Source organism: Pantherophis guttatus, chromosome 2, assembly GCF_059756535.1.
Source record: "Pantherophis guttatus breed Tessera chromosome 2, ASM5975653v1, whole genome shotgun sequence".
NCBI classification, from domain to species: Eukaryota; Metazoa; Chordata; class Lepidosauria; order Squamata; family Colubridae; genus Pantherophis; species Pantherophis guttatus.
The window spans coordinates 98,133,712-98,154,035 of record NC_142064.1 but is presented as its reverse complement, the minus strand read 5'-3'; the positions used below and the strand labels follow the sequence as shown (position 1 = coordinate 98,154,035).

Here is a 20,324-nt window from a genome sequence, read left to right as displayed (position 1 = left end):
ATTCCCTCTGAGAGGGGCCATTCATCGTCCACCTGTGGCCTTACTCCCAAGCCGACCCTTGTTCTTTAGCTGTTCCCTTTGTCTGGCATTTCTGCGGATGCGCACACTGGGAACAGGCTCCAGCTGTTCATCTGCCTCACTGATGTCTGACTCTGAAGGGAGCTGATAACTGGCATCCGGCCCTGGCCCCCTCTCTGCCTCCGATGCAAAGCCCTCATCAGACTCCAGGACTGGCCCATATTCCTCCCCAACCTCCTGACGATCCGAATCTGCTGCCAGCTCTGCTGGCTGCTGGCAGGCCACAACAAATTGCACCTGGAAGCCTACTGGAAACAAGTGCACAGTGCTGTTACATGGACAAACCAACATGCACTATACTTGCTCTGCTGCACTCTGGATGAACCAAAGCTTCCCAATAATCTTCAAGGGCAGAGTAGAGTTTGTTGCATTAGTTCAATCAAGAAGTGACTGAGTGAGCATGAGCAAGGCATCCTGGTCCAAGAATAAGTATGATTTGTATTTCATGCCTCCTAATCAAAACTTTAAAATTAAAATGCTTATATATTTTTGTTCTCTAAAATCTTAATACTAGCTGTGCTCAAAGGGGAAGATTATCCACTCAAAGGGACTGGCTGTATGAAATATTTCTTTGGGACAGTCCCAAGTACTACTCCAGAATAGTTACTCAGGCAGAGACACAAAGAGGAGTCTTCTATGGGTGGGCTTTTAAAACATGTCTTAGAAATTCTTGAGGAAAATGTAAAAAGAAGGCAACATAATTCTAGTTTTAAGTGAAAATAAAAAAGAAAGCTTCATCTATTAACATTTGGAAAGCACTGCTGTACTCTAGCTAAAGGGAGATGGGAAGGAAGGAAGGAAGGAAGGAAGGAAGGAAGGAAGGAAGGAAGGAAGGAAGGAGAAAGAAAAGAAAAGAAAAGAAAAGAAAAGAAAAGAAAAGAAAAGAAAAGAAAAGAAAAGAAAAGAAGTTTCAGCGGACTGCAAAATGTATCTTCCTCTGTGATCTTCTTGTTAAGCTAGTCAGGCTGAGGAAGTGTCGGATTGTCATTCTTACTGGGTTCCATTCCCAGTATCACAAGTACCTCCATGCTTGTGACGCCCAAACTATTTCATCGGTTTCCTTCCAGTCCTGTCTAAAAAGGCTGAGAATTGCAGGCAGTCCCTCAAGCGAAGTGTTTCCAGGAGGAGGCGGAGTAAAGGCTTAAGGGAGCCAGCCGCCAGCCATGCTCTCGCTTCGAAGGGAGAGACAGCCAATTCAGCAGCCGCTCAAGGAAGCCAGGAAGGAGCGACTGAACGGGACAGGGAGGGTCTGCGCACCGATCGCGCGTCTCGAGGTAAAAAAGAAAAAAAAAGGGAGGGGGGGGGCAACTGGAACGGGAAGAAGAAACTGAGGCAGGAATCTAGCGGGGTTGCATGCCAAGGAGACGAAGAAGCGCAACCCAGAAGACGATTGCTCTGGTTTGGTTCTTAATGGCTCCTACTGAATTGAACGGGACACAAGTCAATAGCTTGCAGTTGGGAGAAAGTCCAAAACTTGTACCCCGCGCCTCCCCTTTTGTTTTTTCCTTCTTCCCCTCTAAATCAAGGATTCGTTAGCTACGAATCTAATTCGGAATATGTGCCCTCCCGGTTAACTTTATTGCTCGGTCGACCGGCAAAAGTCGTGTACGCGTGTCGCCTAAAACGGATCTCTAAACCCAGGTAACACAGTGCTTTTCAATCCGGGCAACTTTAAAGAGGTGTGAACTTCAATTCCCAGGATGTTGCCTGGGGATTTCTGGGAGGAAAAGTCCACACGTTTTAAAGTGATTGAGAAACATCCCCTTTTCAATAGCCCCTTTTCAAAAGTTGCATCTGATGTAGAGATTTTACAGAATATAAAACCCCATATAAAAACAATAAAACTAATAAAAGAAGATTCATATAATAAATTAATATACTAAAATCACTCCCCCACCCCAGTGATAACACCGGACAGTTGCAACCTTCTGACAAGCAAAGTCAATAGGGAAGCCAAATTCACTTACCAGCTGTGTTACAACTTAACAACTGCAGTGATTCACTTAACAACTGTGGCAAGAAAGGTCATAAAATGGGGCAAACCTCACTTAACAACTGTCTCATTTAGTAACAGAAATTTTGGACTCAATTCTGGTCGTTAAATCAAGGACTATCTATAGTTTTGCATTGTCATGCAAAATGTCTATTGGCCACCATATTGGAGTAGGAAAACCAACATTCTGAGTGGATGGCTGGGATTGTATATGGTATTAAGAAAAAACCCTCTTTATTGCTTAATAAGTTGCATAAACTCAGATTCAGCCAACTTCAGTGTGGCTCAGCAAATGATGTGAATCAGACTAGCGACTGGCAATATTCTTAAAATGTTTACCATCAGAAATTACATTTATCCAGCACACGAAGGAGCAAAAATACAGCACTTGACTGCATAAGATGTTCGATGAAGAATAATATAAGTTATCATAGCTGAGGAAACAGTGTATCAACTTGCTTCTGAATTAAATATTAATATAATAGTATTTTCTATTCTCTAAATGCATTGTTGCAAGTCAAGGACTACCTGTAGATAAATTCTATTGATCTGCAATCAGGCAGCTCTGAAGCTGATCCCAGTTCCAGTTTTAAGACCTGATGTGGAAATGCTCATACAGGTCTGTTATTACCTTGTTTTGTTTTGTTTTCCTTGCATGCCTGTTAATAAACCCCTATTTTGGAACGCTCTTCCTTAGGACACTGAGAAAAACGTATGCCTGGCTGCTGTGACATAGAAATGATCTCTTTGCCATTGCCTGATGGAGACGATGCAGTGGGAGTTTGCATCTTAACCTCTGCAGACCTTGAGTTGAAAGAGCACCTTCCTTTCCAATCCAGAAGCCATCTCAAGACCAAAGTAGACTGCAGTGCCAAAAAGAAATACACATCTGCAAAGAAGAAGGTACTTGGCTTTTTGCTGATTGTTCATCAGTGTCTATTACCAATGAAAAAATGGTTGTGAGGCTGAGTTTTCTGCATCCACTTGTACTCCCATCATAAATGGTCATTCTGAATTTAGTGTTACGACTGATGTGCCAAATTATTTCAGATACATTCCAGTTTCTGCTCTAGTAATCTGAATCCAATTACTTGTAAATCTTGAGTAACCAGGCTGTATCTGGCAAACTGGAGGTTGTCTTGACTGCAAAGCCGCAGGAAGAAGTGGCAAGGGGGAGCTTGCATGTGAAAACGGGGGATGTCCTGTCCTCTACCTTCACTGCAATCCTCCTTTTATAGCCAGGATTAAAGATTCCTGTTTGCGATGTGGGTTAAAAAAAAACACCACAGGAATGGAGACAGGTAGTACAGTATCATAGATTTCTGTTTCTTGGTTACACTACAGCAGGATGGTATTTGGAGAGAAGTTCATGACCAGAATTTACAAGAGAATTGGTATCACAATAACATTGTATGATAAAATGTTTTTCTGATTACTGTATTTCAGATGATAGTGTGAACTTCCATCCTCTTCACCATGCTGTTTCTGACCCTCATTTACTTCTTCTCTTTGCCCATTCTTTAAAATTAATAGATCATCTCTATCTGTGTCTGTTTATCTATCTATCTATCTATCTATCTATCTATCTATCTATCTATCGTCAACTCAAGTTTACAAACATACTTAATACCTCTTCTTCCTCCTATTTTCCCCACACAACAGAAGTGGGTTTCGCTGAGTGACAGGCGCAAGGTCACCCAGTTGACTTTCATGCCTTAAGGCAAGGAGTAGAACTCAGTCTCTTGGTTTCTAAGCCATCACCTTCACCACTACACCAAGTTGGCTTTCATCAATCCATCATCTCCCTCTACTTCTTCCCGAGGCTCTATGACTTTGTCTGGTTTCTCCAGTTACTATCTGTCACCCTTTGATTATCCATCTGTCACCCTATCTGTTTCCTCTCGTCCTGGGATCCTGATTCATCCTTTCTATATTTTTCCCATTTGCTGTCTGAAAAAGGTATCAGATCGCGGAGTGTAAGTGATTACTTTTCTGGAGCAACATTCAATATTATTTCTTTCCAGGTTTGAAAAGGTTGAAGCTGGTAAGGCTGTGGCAAATGAAGCTTTGCCTCCTGGCTCCATATACTAAATCATACATTAAACTTTAAAAGAAATGCATACTGTATCCTGTCAACTCATTGTGCCTATTCAGAAAGATGTGTTCATATCGAGACCAAATGATCCACATATATTGTTGAAGGCTGATTGCAAAAAAAGTCTTTGCTGGGGGAATCAGGAAGAGGAGCATGTTCTACACCAGTGATGGTTAACCTTTTCGGCAATGAGGGCTGAAACGAGTGCGTGTGCACTGGAACCTGGAAGAGAGCAGCTGGCCGGTGCACATGCGCACAACGGAACCCAGAAGAGCAGCTGACGATGGTGCGCATGCCCACAGAGAGGGCTCTACGTGCCACTTCTGGCACATATGCCATAGGTTTGCCATCACTGTTCTATACCTTTTAGAGTAGTCCAATTTGAAAGAAATAACTGGAGAGGGAGAGGGATTCATTAGAGATGATCACTAACTCACCATCTTCCCCTTTTAACCTGATTCCAGTCCAAAGAAGTTTTGCAGTTTGCAAGATTTGGATTGTGTTGTATATATGAATGCCTTGTATAGGCAATAATTGAATGGGTTGCCTTTTAAACAATAGAGCCTTTCGAATCTACCCCGAATAGGGACTACAGGGTCATAAAAAGGGAGTTCTGCCTTTTAAATAAATACAAGCCTCTTGCCTGCACAGAAGGAAATCAACTTGCTTAGTCAATTGCAAATTGGGTTCTTTGCCTTTTTTCCCCAACCAAATGTGTTTATCTGGTTTTGCTAGTGACGTCATATGTGGATCTAACACTAATTAAGTTAATTAGACAACTTCAAAACTATAAGCATTTGTGAAGCAATGCAACACAAAGGCTTGTAATCTATATTTGCTTAGTCAGCATTCTGCTGGCTGTCGCATAGTTTTTGAGTCTCAGACCTTACTGTAAATCAGGGGTGTCACGACGACGTGACATATCGCAACTCCCCCCTTTGCTAAACCGGGGATGGGCATGGCCAGCGCATGACGCATCTGGTCCACGGGCCGCGAGTTTGACACCCCTGCTGTAGATGATTCACAGGCACTGCCCTTATATTTGCTCTTAAACTTCTCTCTGCCTCCTTTGCTGTTGTTTGCAGGCGTTTGCTCTCTTTGTGAAAGCCAAGGAACTGGAAGTGGACATGCCTGCTTGCCAAAGGGAAGTTTCCTGGAAATGCTGCCAACAGACTTTCAAAGATCTGACTGGCATTCATAGACATGTGGCTTCTCAACATTCAAGTGACGTTGGGCAGCAAGCATCTGTGATCTTAAAGCAGATGGCCGGCATCAGAATTAACCCTACTTCCGTGAATGAAACATCTAAGCCCAACAAGACTCCAGACAGAAACCAAGAAGTGATTTACAAGCTCCCAGATATAAGCCACATTGATACTAATGAAATGAAAAGGTAAGAAATAATTATCTTTATCTTGAGCCAGTCTGAATCTGTTCACTTTTTTCTGTCATCACTCACCCCACTTCCTAATGATTGACGATCTTCTGCTCTGCTGATGATTATCACTCATCTGTCATCTAGGAAACCTCTGATCACCGAGAGATTGATGATCTTCTGCCTATGATTGAAGAGCATCAATTCCATGTTCTTGGGAATTTATCACTGCCACCAAAGGACTTTGGTTGATCTCCTGTTCAAATGCCCTTGCCCTCCAGTTAGTTTAGTTGTCATGGCTAGATTTTAACACGTCCCATTTATACTCCTTCACGTTCCTTAAGGAAACTATTTCTTAAAACGTAATGGGTGACTATAAAGGATTAGAGATGGTTTCTTGAACTGAGTTTGATAAGTGGTTACAAAACTGAACAATTAACATTTGGTAGTTAATTAAGGGTTGGACATCTAAAGCCTGTTAAGTGTTTTATGAACTTCAGCTTCCTCATTTAAGGAAGGAGAAATGGAGACGGGGGAATGGAAGCAGGGCAGGAATAGGCTCTTCTTAAGGTCTTCCTGGTGTACTCAGGTTACCATCCATTGCAAGGTCTTTATCAATATCTCAGAGACAAAGTCGGGTAGAGGAGGGGCTCTGGGAAAGTGAGGACCAACAAGATGGTTTGACCTGAAGGGTGAGCTGCACAATTTTCTTCTCTTTTTAAAAACTTGGGAGGCGACAACAACTCAATCCATCATTCCCACTAAACTATCACTCCCGGAGTGACTCCAATAGTCCTTGACATACAACCACAATTGAGCCCAAAATTTCTGTTGCTAAGTGAGAAAGATGTTAAGTGAATTTTGCCACACCTTACTACCATTCTTACCACAGATGTTAAGTGAATCACAGCAGTTGTTAAGTTAGTAACACAGTTGTTAAGTGAATCTGGCTTCCCCATTGACTTTGCTTGTCAGAAGGTCGCAAAAGATGATCACATGACCCCAGGACACTGCAACTGCCATAAATATGAACCAATTGCCAAGTGCCTGAATTTCAATCACGTAATGCTGCAACAGTCATAAATTTGAACAACGGTCATAAGTCACTTTTTTCAGTGCCGTTGTAACTTTGAACCATCAATAAATGAACTGTTGTAAGTTGAGGACTACCTGTATTCTTTTTTTTCCCCTTCAAGTTCTCTGTGTCTGAAATCGTAATGCTTGTAATTAATGTTTGTGACTTGCTGCAAAAATCTAAGAGCAGGTATGAGAAGAAGAGTCAGGTGTGGTTCAAAGGGAGGTGTGCGGATATGCTTTCATGCATGCAAATACAGTTTTGCAGAACAAAATGCTACCCAAGCAAAGTAAAAAAAAAAAAAAGAAGAAGCAATGCTTATGACCTGCAATCAAGAGGCGAGACACAAAATCAAAAGTAGACACAAGGCAAGAATCTAGCACCAAGCTGTTAAGGGGCTTGTAGGCTTTTGACACTAACTCTTAGAATGACTTAGAATGAATGACCTGGAAGGAACCTTGGTTGTCTTCTAGTCCACCCCCCTGCTCAAGCACGAGAAACTATACTATTTCAGATAAGTGACTGTCTAGGTTCTTCTTAAAAACATCTTCCTTCCCCTCTTTTCAGTGAAGTTGGGGAAGTTTTGCTATACTATTGCTACTGCGAGGTGGCAGATCCTGTGGGACTTTGTGTGTGGCAGAAGGCTTTATGTCAGCATCTGCATCTAACTGGAAAGGTAAGTGATTCAACACTGTTCCCTCTTTGAAATACCGTATTTTTCAGACTATAAGATGCACCTGACTGTAAGAGGCACCTAAATTTAGAAGAGGAAAACAACAAAAAAAAGTTCGGGCCTCCCTTTTTTTGGCCCTTTTCCACCCTTTTTCGGCCCATTTTCAAGGCTTTTTTCAGCCCGCTTTTTCCCAAAAAATGGGCCGAAAAAAGCCCCCAAAACAGGCTGAAAAAAGCCTTAAAACGGGTTGAAAAAAGCCCTGAAAACGGGCCTGAAAAAGGCCAGAAAAAGCCCCCAAAACAGAGGCCAAAAAACAGCCGGCGGGTGGGCGGGGCTTCAGAAATGTTCGGTGGATAAGACGCACAGACATTTTCACCCCCTTTTGGGAGACAAAGAAGTACATCTTACAGTCCGAAAAATACATTAACTCTTCTATAATCTGAGTTTTAACTGAGATTTTAGTTCACATGTTTCTATTTTTTCCTATGCAGGTAGTCCTCGATTTACAACTATTCATTTAGTGACCATTCAGAAAGTGACTTATGACCATTTTTCATACTTACGACCGTTGCAGCATCTCCGTGATCACATGATCAAAATTTGGACACTTGGCAACTGGCATGTATTTATGACAGTTGCAGAGTCCCAGGGTCATGTGATCCCCTTTTGTGATTTTCTGACAAAGTCAACAGGGAAGCAAGATTCACCTAACAACCGTCTTATTAATTTAGCAACTGCAGTGACTCACTTAATAACTGTAGCATGAAAGGTCATAAAATGAGGCAAAATTCAGTTTAGAACGGTTTAGCTTAGCAGTGGAAATTTTGGGCTCAATTGTGGTCGTAGGTTGAGGACTACCGGTATATATTAACAATGTTAGTTATATTAAACACCATTATTTGGGAGGGGGGAAACCAGGTATAGTTCCAACAAATCATCATCATTATGATAGACAGTCTGGCAAATGTTCTAAATACCTATCTAGAATCATCCCTGACAGCAATTTTGGACATGCTGATTCATCTCTTGTTCACATCCAGACATTATGTAGGAAACAGGTTCACAGTCTTTTCTGGCCCTGGATTTGTCTAAACAAACCAATAAATAATCAAAATGTCAAGGGAACGCATGCATTTCCTGCAAGATCTTGCAGGATTTCAGCAGCTGTCAAAATTTTGCAGGATTTTTGCAACTTTAAAAAATATTGTTTCATTTTCAGGGTGAAGTAGAGATGTTTGTTGGGCACTTTCAGACGTGCCCTGACTCTTGGGGATTATTTTGCTGCCTCAAAACAAGTTTATCACAGTGGATGAGAAAAGAGGGTTTTTGTGGGTTTTTTAAAGTGTTTCCTACAAATCAAGCTCAGAAGCAAATAGCAACTAGCGTCTCTAACACAGATACAGACAGGTTTCATTAGACAATCCCAAGATAGTTCTTAAGAATATGATAAGCCTCTCCTTTTTTTGATGTTGCCTTTGGTTTGGATTAAATTTAGATGCAGTTAAACAAGAACAAATTGTAGGCTGTACATAATTGAAATGTTGTACATACTTTCTTGAGGGAAAGTCCTAGTGAATTCTGTTAGGATCTCTTCTGAATATACAGGTAGTTCTTGAGATACGACCACAATTGAGCCCAGCATTTATGTTCCTAAGTGAAACATTTGTTAAGTGAGTTTTACAACAGCTGTTAAGTGAATCATTGCAGTTGCTAAATTGTATCACAGTTGTTAAGTGAATCTGGCTTTCCCATTGACTTTATTTGTCAGACGGTCACAAAAGGGGATCACATTACCCCAGGACACTGCAACCGTCATAAATATGAATCAGTTGCCAAGTATTTAAATTTTGATCACGTGACCATGGGGATGTTGCAAAGGTGGTAAGTATGAAAAATGGTCTTAAGTCATTTTTTTCAGTGCTGTTGTAACTAAATGAACTGTTGTAAGTCGAAGAATATCTGTAGATAGCAATAGCAATAGCACTTAGACTTATATATTTATTATTTATTTATTTATTATTTGAATTTATATGCTGCCCTATCTCCGAAAGGACTCAGGGCGGCTCACAACAATAAAACGCGTAAAGTTCATTTTAAAAAAAAAAATACCCAATAAAACTATAAAAACTATTAAAATCCCCTCTAAAACCCCTTCAGTCCAAGCCGGCCAGGCGGAATAGCCATATTTTAAGGCCGCGGCGGAAAGAGCGAAGGTCAGGGGCCACCTGACCGCTTCACAGTGCTTTTACAGCCCTCTCTAAGCTGTTTACAGAATCACCATATTGCCCCCAACAATCTGAGTCCTCATTTTACTGACCTTGGAAGATGGAAGGCTGAGTCAACCTTGAGCCTGGTGAGGTTCGAACTGCCAAATTCCAGGCAGCCGGCAGTCAGCAGAAGTAGCCTGTAGTACTGCACTCTAACCACTGCGCCACCATGACTCTTGGTTGCATATTTTGTAATGACTCTTCCTGCTTGGCTTCTAGGTACGAATTGCTTCAGAAGGAATTAATGGAACTGTAGGTGGGAGCAGGACATCTACTAACCTATATGTGGATGCAATGCTATCTCACCCCCTCTTCAAAGGCATTTTGACAAAGGAAGATTTCAAGGTGAGAGATTGGCAAAGGAATCTGACTGCCTTGTGACCCTTTTTGACCCTTTTTTTCTTCCCCAAAATTTTTGCTTTGGGAAAATTTTTATGCTGTATGAATGTATGGTTCTCCCAAGTCCTATGGCGATGTCAAAAGAAATCCTACCTGCTTTCTTCAATAATTTCAGGCCCATATTTGAGTTCTCTACCCCACCGATGGGATGATTGGCAACTCAGCAGAAGTGCTTCTTGGTTGATGTATTGGTTATATAGATTTGAGTTGGGAACTATATCAAGTCCAAGGGCTGAATATATTACTATATATGCTAAGAGGCAATTGTCAGCAAGTGGAGTTATGGAGAAGGGAACTACTGCTCTCTGACCACATATGTTCTTACCATTGAGGAGTACTTATGGAATAATGGAGAAAGGCCTTTGGCTCCATGTATGATTTATTTCATCTTGTGTGATGTTTCTCTGCAGACATGAAAAGGAGGAGGGCAATGATCTCCCTCTTCCTTTTCCTGGGTAAAGAAATATTCTTCACCTTCAAGAAAAAAACAGAGAGTATCTCCCATCTTCTCCTGCATGGATAAGGGCTATGTAAGAAATAAGAATCTAAAGTTTAGTTTTGTTTGTTGGTGTTCTGTTGGATCATTCTCAAGTGTGCTCCTGTTGGTTTCACCCATTCCACACCAGGGATGGGTTCCACTTACCTTTACTACTGGTTCGCAATGGGAAGCTTCTGTGCATGCGCAGATAGTCCATGATGATGTCCAGGCGGATGGGCGGAGCCTCCCGCTGCCATTACTACTGGTTCGCAAGAACCAGGAGCAACCCACCACTGCTCCACACCCTACCTTGGCAAAAAGGGAGGAGCCAGCCAAATTGTGCTTAGATAGTTTCATCTGGAATGAATGCAAACTTAGCTTATCAAGGTAGGAAAGTTACTTGACAGCTTAATGGACTGTGCTAGGTCTCCGAGGAAATTGTGCTCTTCAGGAAAGCTCCTATAAATGTCTTCAGTTTGAGTGTCTTCACTCTCAAACAGGACGAGTAAATTATTTAGAAAATCAAACCTTGTCAAACTTTATTGAAGAGGGTTGCTTCTAAATCTTTTTGACTAAATTAAGTTGGAGGTAGACTTCATAAACACTGATTTTCTCACCTTTGATTTCCAGGGGATTAGGGCAGATGAGAGGGGAGGGGATGACGGGGCAGGGAAGATTATTGACTTTTAAACCGACATGGCAAGTAAAGTTTCTTGCAATTGCTTTTTGGTTTCCTTCCCTTGATTCCTCAGACCAGTGCAGGAGGAGCCCACTGTTTCCCAGATCTTCGAATTGGTGTGTTTGAAGAAATAGTGCCTATGGGAATTCACCCAAAAAAAGTCTCTTACAAAGAAACTGGTATGGAACTGGTCATATGTGATCAGGGTTTTTTTTTTTTATGTCAAGGGTTGAATTCTCCCAGAGTACAGGTAGTCCTCGACTTATAACAGTTTGTTTAGTGACCGTTTGAAATTCAGCGGTACAGAAAAAAGTGACTTATAACCAATTTTCACAGTTAATGATCATTGTAGCGTCCCCATGGTCATATGATCACAATTCAGATGCTTGGCAACTGACTCATATTTATGACGGTTGCAGTGTCCTGGGATCATGTGATCACCTTTTGTAACCCTCTGACAAGCAAAATCAATGGGGAAGCCAGATTCACTTTACAACCGTGTAACTTAACATCTGCAGTGATTCACTTAACAATTGTGGTAAGAAAGGTCATAAAATGGGGCAAAGCTCACTTAACAACGGTGTCTCTTAGCAACAGAAATTTTGGGTTCAATTGTGGTCATTAAGTCGAGGACTACTGTACCTGTAATTTCATGTGGAAACAAACATGCTGTGAAAGATGGAATAAAAGTATAAAGTAGGTGTGGCCACTGTATTGTCTCTCTCTTCTTCCTGCCCCCTTTTATTTTCCATCCTCATTCCTCCCAGCCAGTGAGCTGACATGGGGAACTCAGAATGTTTTTGCTGGAAACCCAAACTTATCTCTTTTGAAACGAGGCCAATTGTGCTTTACAAGAATCAAATGGGCGGCAGTAATCTCAAGGAACAAAAAACAGCAGCTGCAGAGCAGGCTTAAACTCATGTCTGAAGTCTACTATACAATTATTTTAAAAAAAACTTTTTGGAATAAACTAGGATTTGCTGAGGAGGGGTGTGTGTGTTAAATATGCAAGCTTGGCTCGCTGCAATGACTTACCTTCTTAATGTCTTTTAATTCTTGGTAGGAATCCGTTTGGCTCCAAAGGAGTTTCATGCAGAAGTAGAGAAATACCTTTCTCAGGGTCATAATGCCCAAATGGATACAATTTTGCTGGACTGCAGGAACTTCTATGAAAGTAAAATAGTAGGTAGCCTTAATTTGGATGTGGTGTTGTTGTTTCCTCCTTTGGATTTACACATTTGAGATTGTATGAATACATAATAGGATACACGTCCATGTTAAGAGGCTTTTAAACACCAATTTAGTAGTACATTGCCTGTTCCCTGTTTCTCCTCCTGTCAGACCTGCCCCAACTTAGATTCTTAGGAATGAAAAAACCTCGACTTCATTTGGTTGAAGTGATGGGTTCTTTTACTAAAGTTAAGTGATGGCAGCGAAAGTAAGGCTAGATCTGAGTATTCCCTTGCAAAAGGTTACAATTTTCCCCTATCCCTCCCCCTCCCCCCTTGATCAGTTCAACAGTGTCCAATAGCGTTTGATGTTTGGGGAATTGCTTTGAAGCTGGGCACTCCTCAAAGTAATTTCACATTCCATTCTCAGACCAGGTGTCTTTGGAGGCTGCTTTATTCTGGTCTGACAAGCCTGTTTCCTGTCAGCTTGTCTCCTTCCCCTCTTTCATTTGTCTTCTCTCCAGCCCAAGTTCCCCCAAATTCCTTTCCTCCCCCATCTGTTTATGGCAGGATGCGAGCTGCACTGGCTCCCTATTGGTCTCTGGTCACAATTCAAGGTGTTGTTTACCTTTAAAGCCCTACATGGCTCATGGCCAGGTTATCTTCGAGACCGCCTTCTGCTGCATAGCTCCCAGTGACCGGTAAGTTCCCACAGAGTTGGTCTCCTCCAGCTAAACAGCTAAACAATGTCAGCTGGCGGGCCTGCAGGGGAGGGCCTTCTCTGTGGCTGCCCCAGCTCTCTGGAACCAGTTACCTCCTGAGGTCCGGACCATCCCCACCCTAATGGCCTTCCGAAAAGCGGTGAAGACCTGGCTTTTCCGGCAGGCCTGGGGCCGTTGATCTCGCTCTTGTGATCTGGCGAGATCTGTCCATGAATGGCGTGAATGAGTTTTTAATGTTTTTAATGTTTTTTAATTTTTCAATGTCTTTTTATAATGATTTTTTTAAATGTATTGTGAGCCACCCTGAGTCTTCGGAGAGGGGCGGCATATAAATTTAATTAATTAAATTAAATTAAATTAAAGCAAAGCAGCTGAAAATGGCAGACCTGACACCTCCCTTTTGTTTAAACTTTGAGATGTATAACCTGTCTTTTAAAAATGGGATTTTTACATAATCTTGAAGGTGGAAGACAAGATATAGTTATCAGCTTTGTAGATGACACCAAGTTAGAAAGATTGTCTAACTCTTTACAAGGCAAAACAAAATTCCCTTCAGAGGTCTGAACACTGAGTCATATGCAGCAGTAGTGATAAAAGTAAGAGATCCTGCATCTGGTAGGAAAAAGTGAATTCATTAATACAAAATTGGGGAGACCAGGTGAGAGGCAGTGTATATGAGCTGCATATGCAGGGGTGAAATCCAAATTTTTTCCCTACCGGTTCTGTGGGCGTGACTTGGTGGGCGTGGCAGGGGAAAGATATTGCAAAATCTCCATTCCCACCCCACTCTGGGGCCAACCAGAGGTGGTATTTGCCAGTTCTCTGAACTACTCAAAATTTCTGCTACCGGTTCTCCAATTCTGCTGGATTTCACCCCTGTGCATATGGGAATACCAGTAGACCCTCAGTGTTAAATAGCAATTAAAAAGACCGGCGTAAACTTGAACTACATTAATGATAGTATTACGTGCAGACATGATAGGTGAGTGCTGTATTGAACTCTTCATTGGTTAAACCACAGTTAGAATACTATTGAGAAATCTGTAATGTTAGGAAAGATGGAAGGAAAGAGGATGAACATTAGCAAGGAGAATGGACTTGATTACAACAGCAATAGATGCACTACTGGCAGACTGGAATGGGGACAGTCTGCCTATGTCAGGCCTAGAGAAAGTCTGCCTATGTCAGGCCTGTCACACTGGTGACTGGTGGGCCGGATATGGCCCACGCAGGCAATGCCCACTCCGCAAAGGCAAAAAACATCCCGATACGGCCCGCAATGCGATCGGGTTATGTGGTCACTACCAACTGGATGGCACACATCAATTGAATACTATGCCTGGTTCAGGAGTTACACTTTGGAAGAGATTTGGGGCAGTTCTGGGCTTGGAGGAGAGCTATCAAGATGCTGAAAGATACTACAGTCACTTCTTCAGCATGAACACTGCAGAAGCGGTCCTGATCTGCATGGTGAGATAAGGAAAAGTGTGTGGTCAGCAATTAGCACTGGAAATTAGCACCACTCAAGTGAGCCTGATGACACAGATAAACCTTCAGGTGACCTTAACGATGCAATGCACTAAAAGAATGCAAATGACCAGCTGTCTGCAAGGAGTATAAATCTTTCCATTCCCCACCATCCAGTCAGAGCCGAAAAAGCTTCTTGGATGAGAAGCGAAAGTCTTCAAAGAAAAACTAGAAAGTCCAGTTGCCTCTTGAAAAAGCACCTTTGGGACCTCAGCACTAGAAGAACTATCAAAATATCAGTCTTCAGCCTACAGGCAGGGCTGGGACTTTATTCAGTCCAGCTCACCTGCACTCTGTTGTAATTAATTATGAATTATGTACTCAAGATGAGCAGCTATACAGTGTAAATATTCTAAATCGGGTGTCAAACTTGATTTAATTGAGGACCGCATCAGGGTTGTGTTTGACCTTGGAGGGCCGGGTTGGGCATGGCCAGCTTGATGTCACTCGTGTCAGGGTGCCTGTGGTGACCCGAACGCTCTGCCAGCGAAAACGGGCGCCCGAGCTGTTATCAGCTGCCATAGCCTCCTGCAACCCTCTGCCAGGGGAAACGGAGCTCGGGAGTGCCGCCCGTGACCCTTGCAAGCTCCGTTTTTGGATGTGAGTGCCTCCTGCAACCCTCTGCCAGCAAAGACAGAGCTCAGGAGGGCCGCATCCTGTTGTGACCTAGGCTTCCTGAGTCATTAAAACACACGAGTAGTCCCAAAAACCTCTTTTATTGCAACAGCTGTGAATTATGTTCATTCACATCTGAGTCCCAATTAGTTGCAAAAAGTCCTTCAGGATAATCACTAACCTTTATCTCCTACTTGGAGATACTTGGCAAAGCCACACGGATTCTAGAATCAAGCAGAGATGACGACTGGGAACAGAATTAACAATGTTGCTTTCCTGCAAAGTGCCCATGTGCCTTTGCTCCTCTTTTAAGCCTTATGGGAGGGGCCAATCATCTCCAGGCCTTACTCCCAAGTCGTCCCTTTTGTTTTAACTGTTCATGCCTTTTGGCAGCTCTGCGCATGCGCGCACTAGGAACAGGCTCCTCCTGTTCCTCTGCCTCTCTGCTGTCCGACTCTGGAGGCACCGGAGTCCGTGCATCACTCCCAGATGGCCCTGGCCCCATCTCTGCCTCCGACGCAGATCCCTTGTCCGGGCCTTCCCCAGACTCCAGGACAGGCCCATTTTCCTCCCCAGCCTCCTCACTGTCTGACTCCGCTGTCAAGCTCCGCAGGCTGCTGGTGGACCACAACACATGCAGCCCTCGCAAGCTCTGTTTTTGCTGGCAGCACTGCGGGCCAGTCCTTCACTATGTGGAGCTTTTCAATCAGGGCCTGGATGGCTGCTTGTCAGGGATGCACTGAGGAGCCTGGTCTAGATGGCCTGTAATATCCTTCCAACTCATTCTTTCTATGTTCTGAAAAAATCCAACAATGAGACGTGGCACCATAATATTTGCATTTGTTCCTGATTTTATCTTTTAATATCACAGGTTAAGTAATGTTTTTTTTTTTAATTGCAGGGGCATTTCCAAGGCTGTCTGGCTCCCAACATTAGGAAGTTCAGCTACTTCCCCATCTACATAGATGAGAATTTGGACCTTTTCAGGGACAAGCGCATCCTGATGTACTGTACGGGAGGAATCCGCTGTGAGCGGGGCTCAGCCTACCTCAGGTCTAAGGTGAGTCACCTCAGGGGAGCGGACTTGACTTGGAATTGGACAGGGGTGGAACACAGCAGGATTTGCACAAGGCATTCATAGTTTCCCTGGCAGATCTAATAGGTCCAATCTTCTGGCAGTTACGTAATGCTGAACAAAGTCAGACTCTAGATAACCACAAATTAACTTGCACAAAATGACTTGAAGTATTTAAACTAATTACTGTTCAAAAAGAGCTGGAAGAGAGCACCTGCTCTTTCACGACCTGTAATGGATGAATCATTGCAGTTTAGATAAAGATCAAAGTTATCCTTTAATAATTTTGTGAACCCAACTATGCATTAAACAGACACCTTTGTTCAGTGCAGGAAAAACAGATGGACCAAATCTTACCCTTGCTGCAAAATTTATTCTCCATATGGCCATTCTACGGAGGAGCAAACAGCCAAACCAGATCTCAGAATCTTATGTAAAAGATAGTATCATTTAGCATCACCCAGCCTTTGATGTAATACAGAGCTGACCTTCATTACAGTTGGGTGACCTAGAAGACATTCTAGCTCATTAATTGGGTTCTTAACTAATTTAGTGACTGAGAATTTTTCTGCTCAAGAGGAGAGGCGAGTTTTTGATGGGGGACAATTCAGCTTCCTACTTGTTGGCAGGCTTTCCAACGATGTAATGGGGCTGAAATGTTTTGGGCCCTTATTTATGCTTTGGGGAGTGGGGAGAGGATGTTTAAGAATAGAAATGGGAGAGTTTTGTGTCATGGAGATCTTGTGCATCCCAGTCTTCCCTTTCTCTTTAGATAGGAGGGGAGGGAGGGAGGGAGCTTGATTCAGAGATCTTTGTAATTAATAGCCAGGCTGTTCTGGCAGTTTTGTCACCTTGGTCATTCTTAGTATTTTATTATCACTCCCCTGGGTCAATCTGAAAAAACAAGTTCTTCAAAACAAATTCAGATGTAACTAAATTGCTATGTTTTGTGAGGTCACAAATATACATTACTCCCACTGACAGAGCAGTATTGTCCTTTTTAGCTTTCAAGTTCAGTCTCGACTCCTGGAGACAAGTCCCTGCTGTTTTCTTGGCAAAATGTTGGAAGTGGTTAGTGATTTGCCTTTTTCCTAGGTCTGAGAGAGAGGGACTGGTCCCAAAATCACCCGGTTGCCTTTGTACCTAAGATAGGACTATAATTAATGCTGTTCCAATTTCTAGCCTGGTACCTTAATCACTCCGTCAGACTGGCTTTCCTGGCAATTCTATAAATTGAAATCTACACATCATAAAGTTGCTCTAGAGCAGCATTGCTCTAGAGCAGTGGTTCCCAATGTGCAACTTGATTTTTAATGGGGGCAATTGGAATCTTGTTTAACCCAAGTTAATGGCCTTTTAGGCTTCCTCCGAGTGAGTAGGAGTTCACTTTTTGAATAGTAAGAATTATATGTCACCGGGGGTGGTGGTGGTGGTGGTGGTGTTAGAGATGCTTAGCTGGGGCATGATCAAAAAAAGGTTGGGAACCCACTCGGGTGGGTTCTACTTACCTTTACTACCGGTTCATATTGTGCCTATGCACGCAAGCAAAGTGTGCACGCGTGCACACACGCTCTTCTGCACATGCGCAGATCATTTATGATGACGTCCGGGTCAGTGGGCGAAGCCTCCCACTGATTTTACTACCAGTTCTTGCAAACTGGTCCGAACCGGGGGCAACCCACCACTGGAACCACCTCTCTAGAGCTAGGCCTCTGAGCTCATAGGGAATGGCCTAGCGTGATTCTAGAGATTAGTTTTTAGGATATGGAACAGATTGGCGTCTGCTGTTAATTGATATAGAATCCAATGCTACTCAGTCTTTGTTGAAAAAGAAAAAAAACGTAGAAAATTCACATCTTGCTTGGCTTACATCCTCTCATGAAATAAATCTTTCATAACAAAATGCAGCAAAGTGATATAGTCCGTGTGTTCTGATAACCAAACTAGTTGTAGATTGTAGAACCTTTTGTTGGCTTTTCAGAATTTCTAAAACTATTATTGGGTGTGGTGTTGCTTTTGACCAGGGTATATGCACAGAAGTGTATCATCTCAAAGGTGGCATCCACAAGTACCTAGAAGAATTTCCTGATGGGTTCTACAGAGGAAAGCTTTTTGTTTTTGATGAACGTTATGCCATTTCCTCAAACAGTGATGTCATTTCAGGTAAAGTATGTTCTTTCCGGTCTGAGCAGCACTTTTGCTATATGCATCCTGTAAGCCAGTAGGTTGGAAACTACTGTAGGAGGGCTCCGTCCTGCTCAGCCTCCTTCAATTAGCTGCCCTTTGTATGAACAGCAAGATGGCTGCGCCTAATGAGAGGCTGTAGTCCAGTTCATTTAGTTGGGGGAAATTATTTGGAACGACCAAGGGTTTTTTCTTTTATACTTAAGGGTTTTTTTTTAAATGAGAGACTGACTCGCTGCCCAAATCCTTTATCCTGGCATACATTTCAACTAACTATGGTTTGGTCAGTCACAATTAAAACCCAGAATGAACATACTGTACCACATAAGTAGCACACTGCTCTTCCCCCAAGTGTTTTAAGATGTTGAGTTTGGACCAGAGAAATTCAAGTTCAAATATCTGCCCTTCCGTCATTGGAAGATGGAAGGCAAGCCATACTTTTTCAACTAATTTGTATTACAAATTTGTGATTGTAGGAATATAGTAAACTTCAGTTTAATATACTGAGTTTAATGGACTTCAGATACAATGGACATTTTTTTACTTGTTCTTCAACCCCATTTAAGGTTAATTTGCTAAACCATTTAAGCTGTTTTTAAAAATTATGTAACTACACAAATGTATACTGATACAGATGACCTATATTCAGGTTTAACGGACATTTTGATTTAACAGATGTCCCCTCCTTCTGAATAGTCTATTAAATTAAGGGCTTACTATAAAAGGAGGAGCCACTCATGACTAGCATGAGCTTGCAGAATAATTATGGGGCCTAAATGCAGTACATAATAACTAATACAGAATGTTTGGTTTAGGCTAAATGTGCTGTGTGATCCCAACCACTGTGCTCATAAAGGACAATTTATGACTTAGCTGTCCCAACTAATTCCAATTCATTGTGTCTTACTGAATAAACCATGGATAGTAATTGGTAGCTGTGTGAACCCAATCATACTCTGCCTAAAATCATCGGAAAAATAGGGTCAGCAGCAATCATAAACAACTGCTCCCCTAACCAATCTAAACTTGCTTTCATCCCCTCCAGCTTGCCGTTACTGTGGGACACTCTGGGACCAGTATCGTCTTTGCTCTACCCAGCTCTGCCGTCAACTTGTCCTGACATGTCAGCAATGCCAACAAAAAGGGCTTACAGCCTGTTGTCCTCTCTGCCAAGAGAAAGGTCTTACACTGGCACCTTCAGGACAAACCTTCAAAGAGGAATGTGAATGTACAGGGACCCGGCAGCGGGTACCGGTGGAATGCATTTGACAACTCCTGAAGTTATACTCCCTCATGATTGCATGAGATGCCTGTTCTGAGATGTGTTTTAATGGGATTTGAGGGAGTTAATTGGGGGACAGTTAAGCAGCTCTTCAGTTCCAGCTGCAGTCAAAGTTTCAGTGTGTGATTGGATTCCTCTCAGAAGAAATTGCATGGAGGAGAAAGATTCAACCATATTTAGAGTCTTTCACCAAGACAACTTGAGGTTCTAACATGTGATGCTTTAGGATGACCTAATTTGCGAACAATGAAAAAAAAATAGAAAAATGGATCTCAACTCAACAGGGAAGGCTATAATGCATTTGCCATTAATTTTAACAAGTTGCATAGAATTCTGTGCCAGTTATGAATGTTGCCGTCTAGCAGTAACAGAACTAATGGGATGTCATCTGTTGACTGTGAATTGGGCTGTATTGCAGAGTTAGACAAGCTTTTTCATCCTGAGGATTACACTTTGGGCCATAGGAATTAGGGTTCTTAATATTGTATAATTAGAGTAAGAGGGGTTCAACCTTTTGATCCATTTTCAGGAGTGTTAGGGACAGAAGTACAGGTGCTCTTTTTGCTTCTTAATTCCTGTAAAGAAGTCAAACTTGCCTCAGTTTTAGGGAAGAGATGTTTCAGAATTTAAAGGGCATG

At 42.4% G+C, this 20,324-nt stretch overlaps 1 protein-coding gene across 1 annotated transcript; it reads left to right on the top strand.

Annotated features, from left to right (window-relative positions):
* The first annotated feature begins 1,192 nt into the window (after positions 1 to 1,192).
* TSTD2 (thiosulfate sulfurtransferase like domain containing 2) lies at positions 1,193 to 19,952 on the top strand. Its single transcript, XM_034410796.3, has 10 exons — positions 1,193 to 1,352; positions 2,769 to 2,974; positions 5,252 to 5,559; positions 7,184 to 7,292; positions 9,776 to 9,901; positions 11,186 to 11,291; positions 12,176 to 12,294; positions 16,047 to 16,205; positions 18,245 to 18,383; positions 19,450 to 19,952. The coding sequence occupies exons 2-10, from the start codon at positions 2,786 to 2,788 to the stop codon at positions 19,671 to 19,673; spliced, it is 1,479 nt and encodes a 492-aa protein (XP_034266687.2). The 5' UTR covers positions 1,193 to 1,352; positions 2,769 to 2,785; the 3' UTR covers positions 19,674 to 19,952.
* Positions 19,953 to 20,324: the final 372 nt, after the last annotated feature.

Coding starts and splice junctions, on each gene's coding strand:
- TSTD2 (XM_034410796.3), top strand. CDS start 2,786: ATGCCTGGCTGCTGTGACATAGAAATGATCTCTTTGCCATTGCCTGAT. Junction 5,560..7,183: donor GATACTAATGAAATGAAAAG/GTAAGAAATAAT, acceptor CCCTCTTTTCAG/TGAAGTTGGGGAAGTTTTGC. Junction 18,384..19,449: donor AAACAGTGATGTCATTTCAG/GTAAAGTATGTT, acceptor CATCCCCTCCAG/CTTGCCGTTACTGTGGGACA.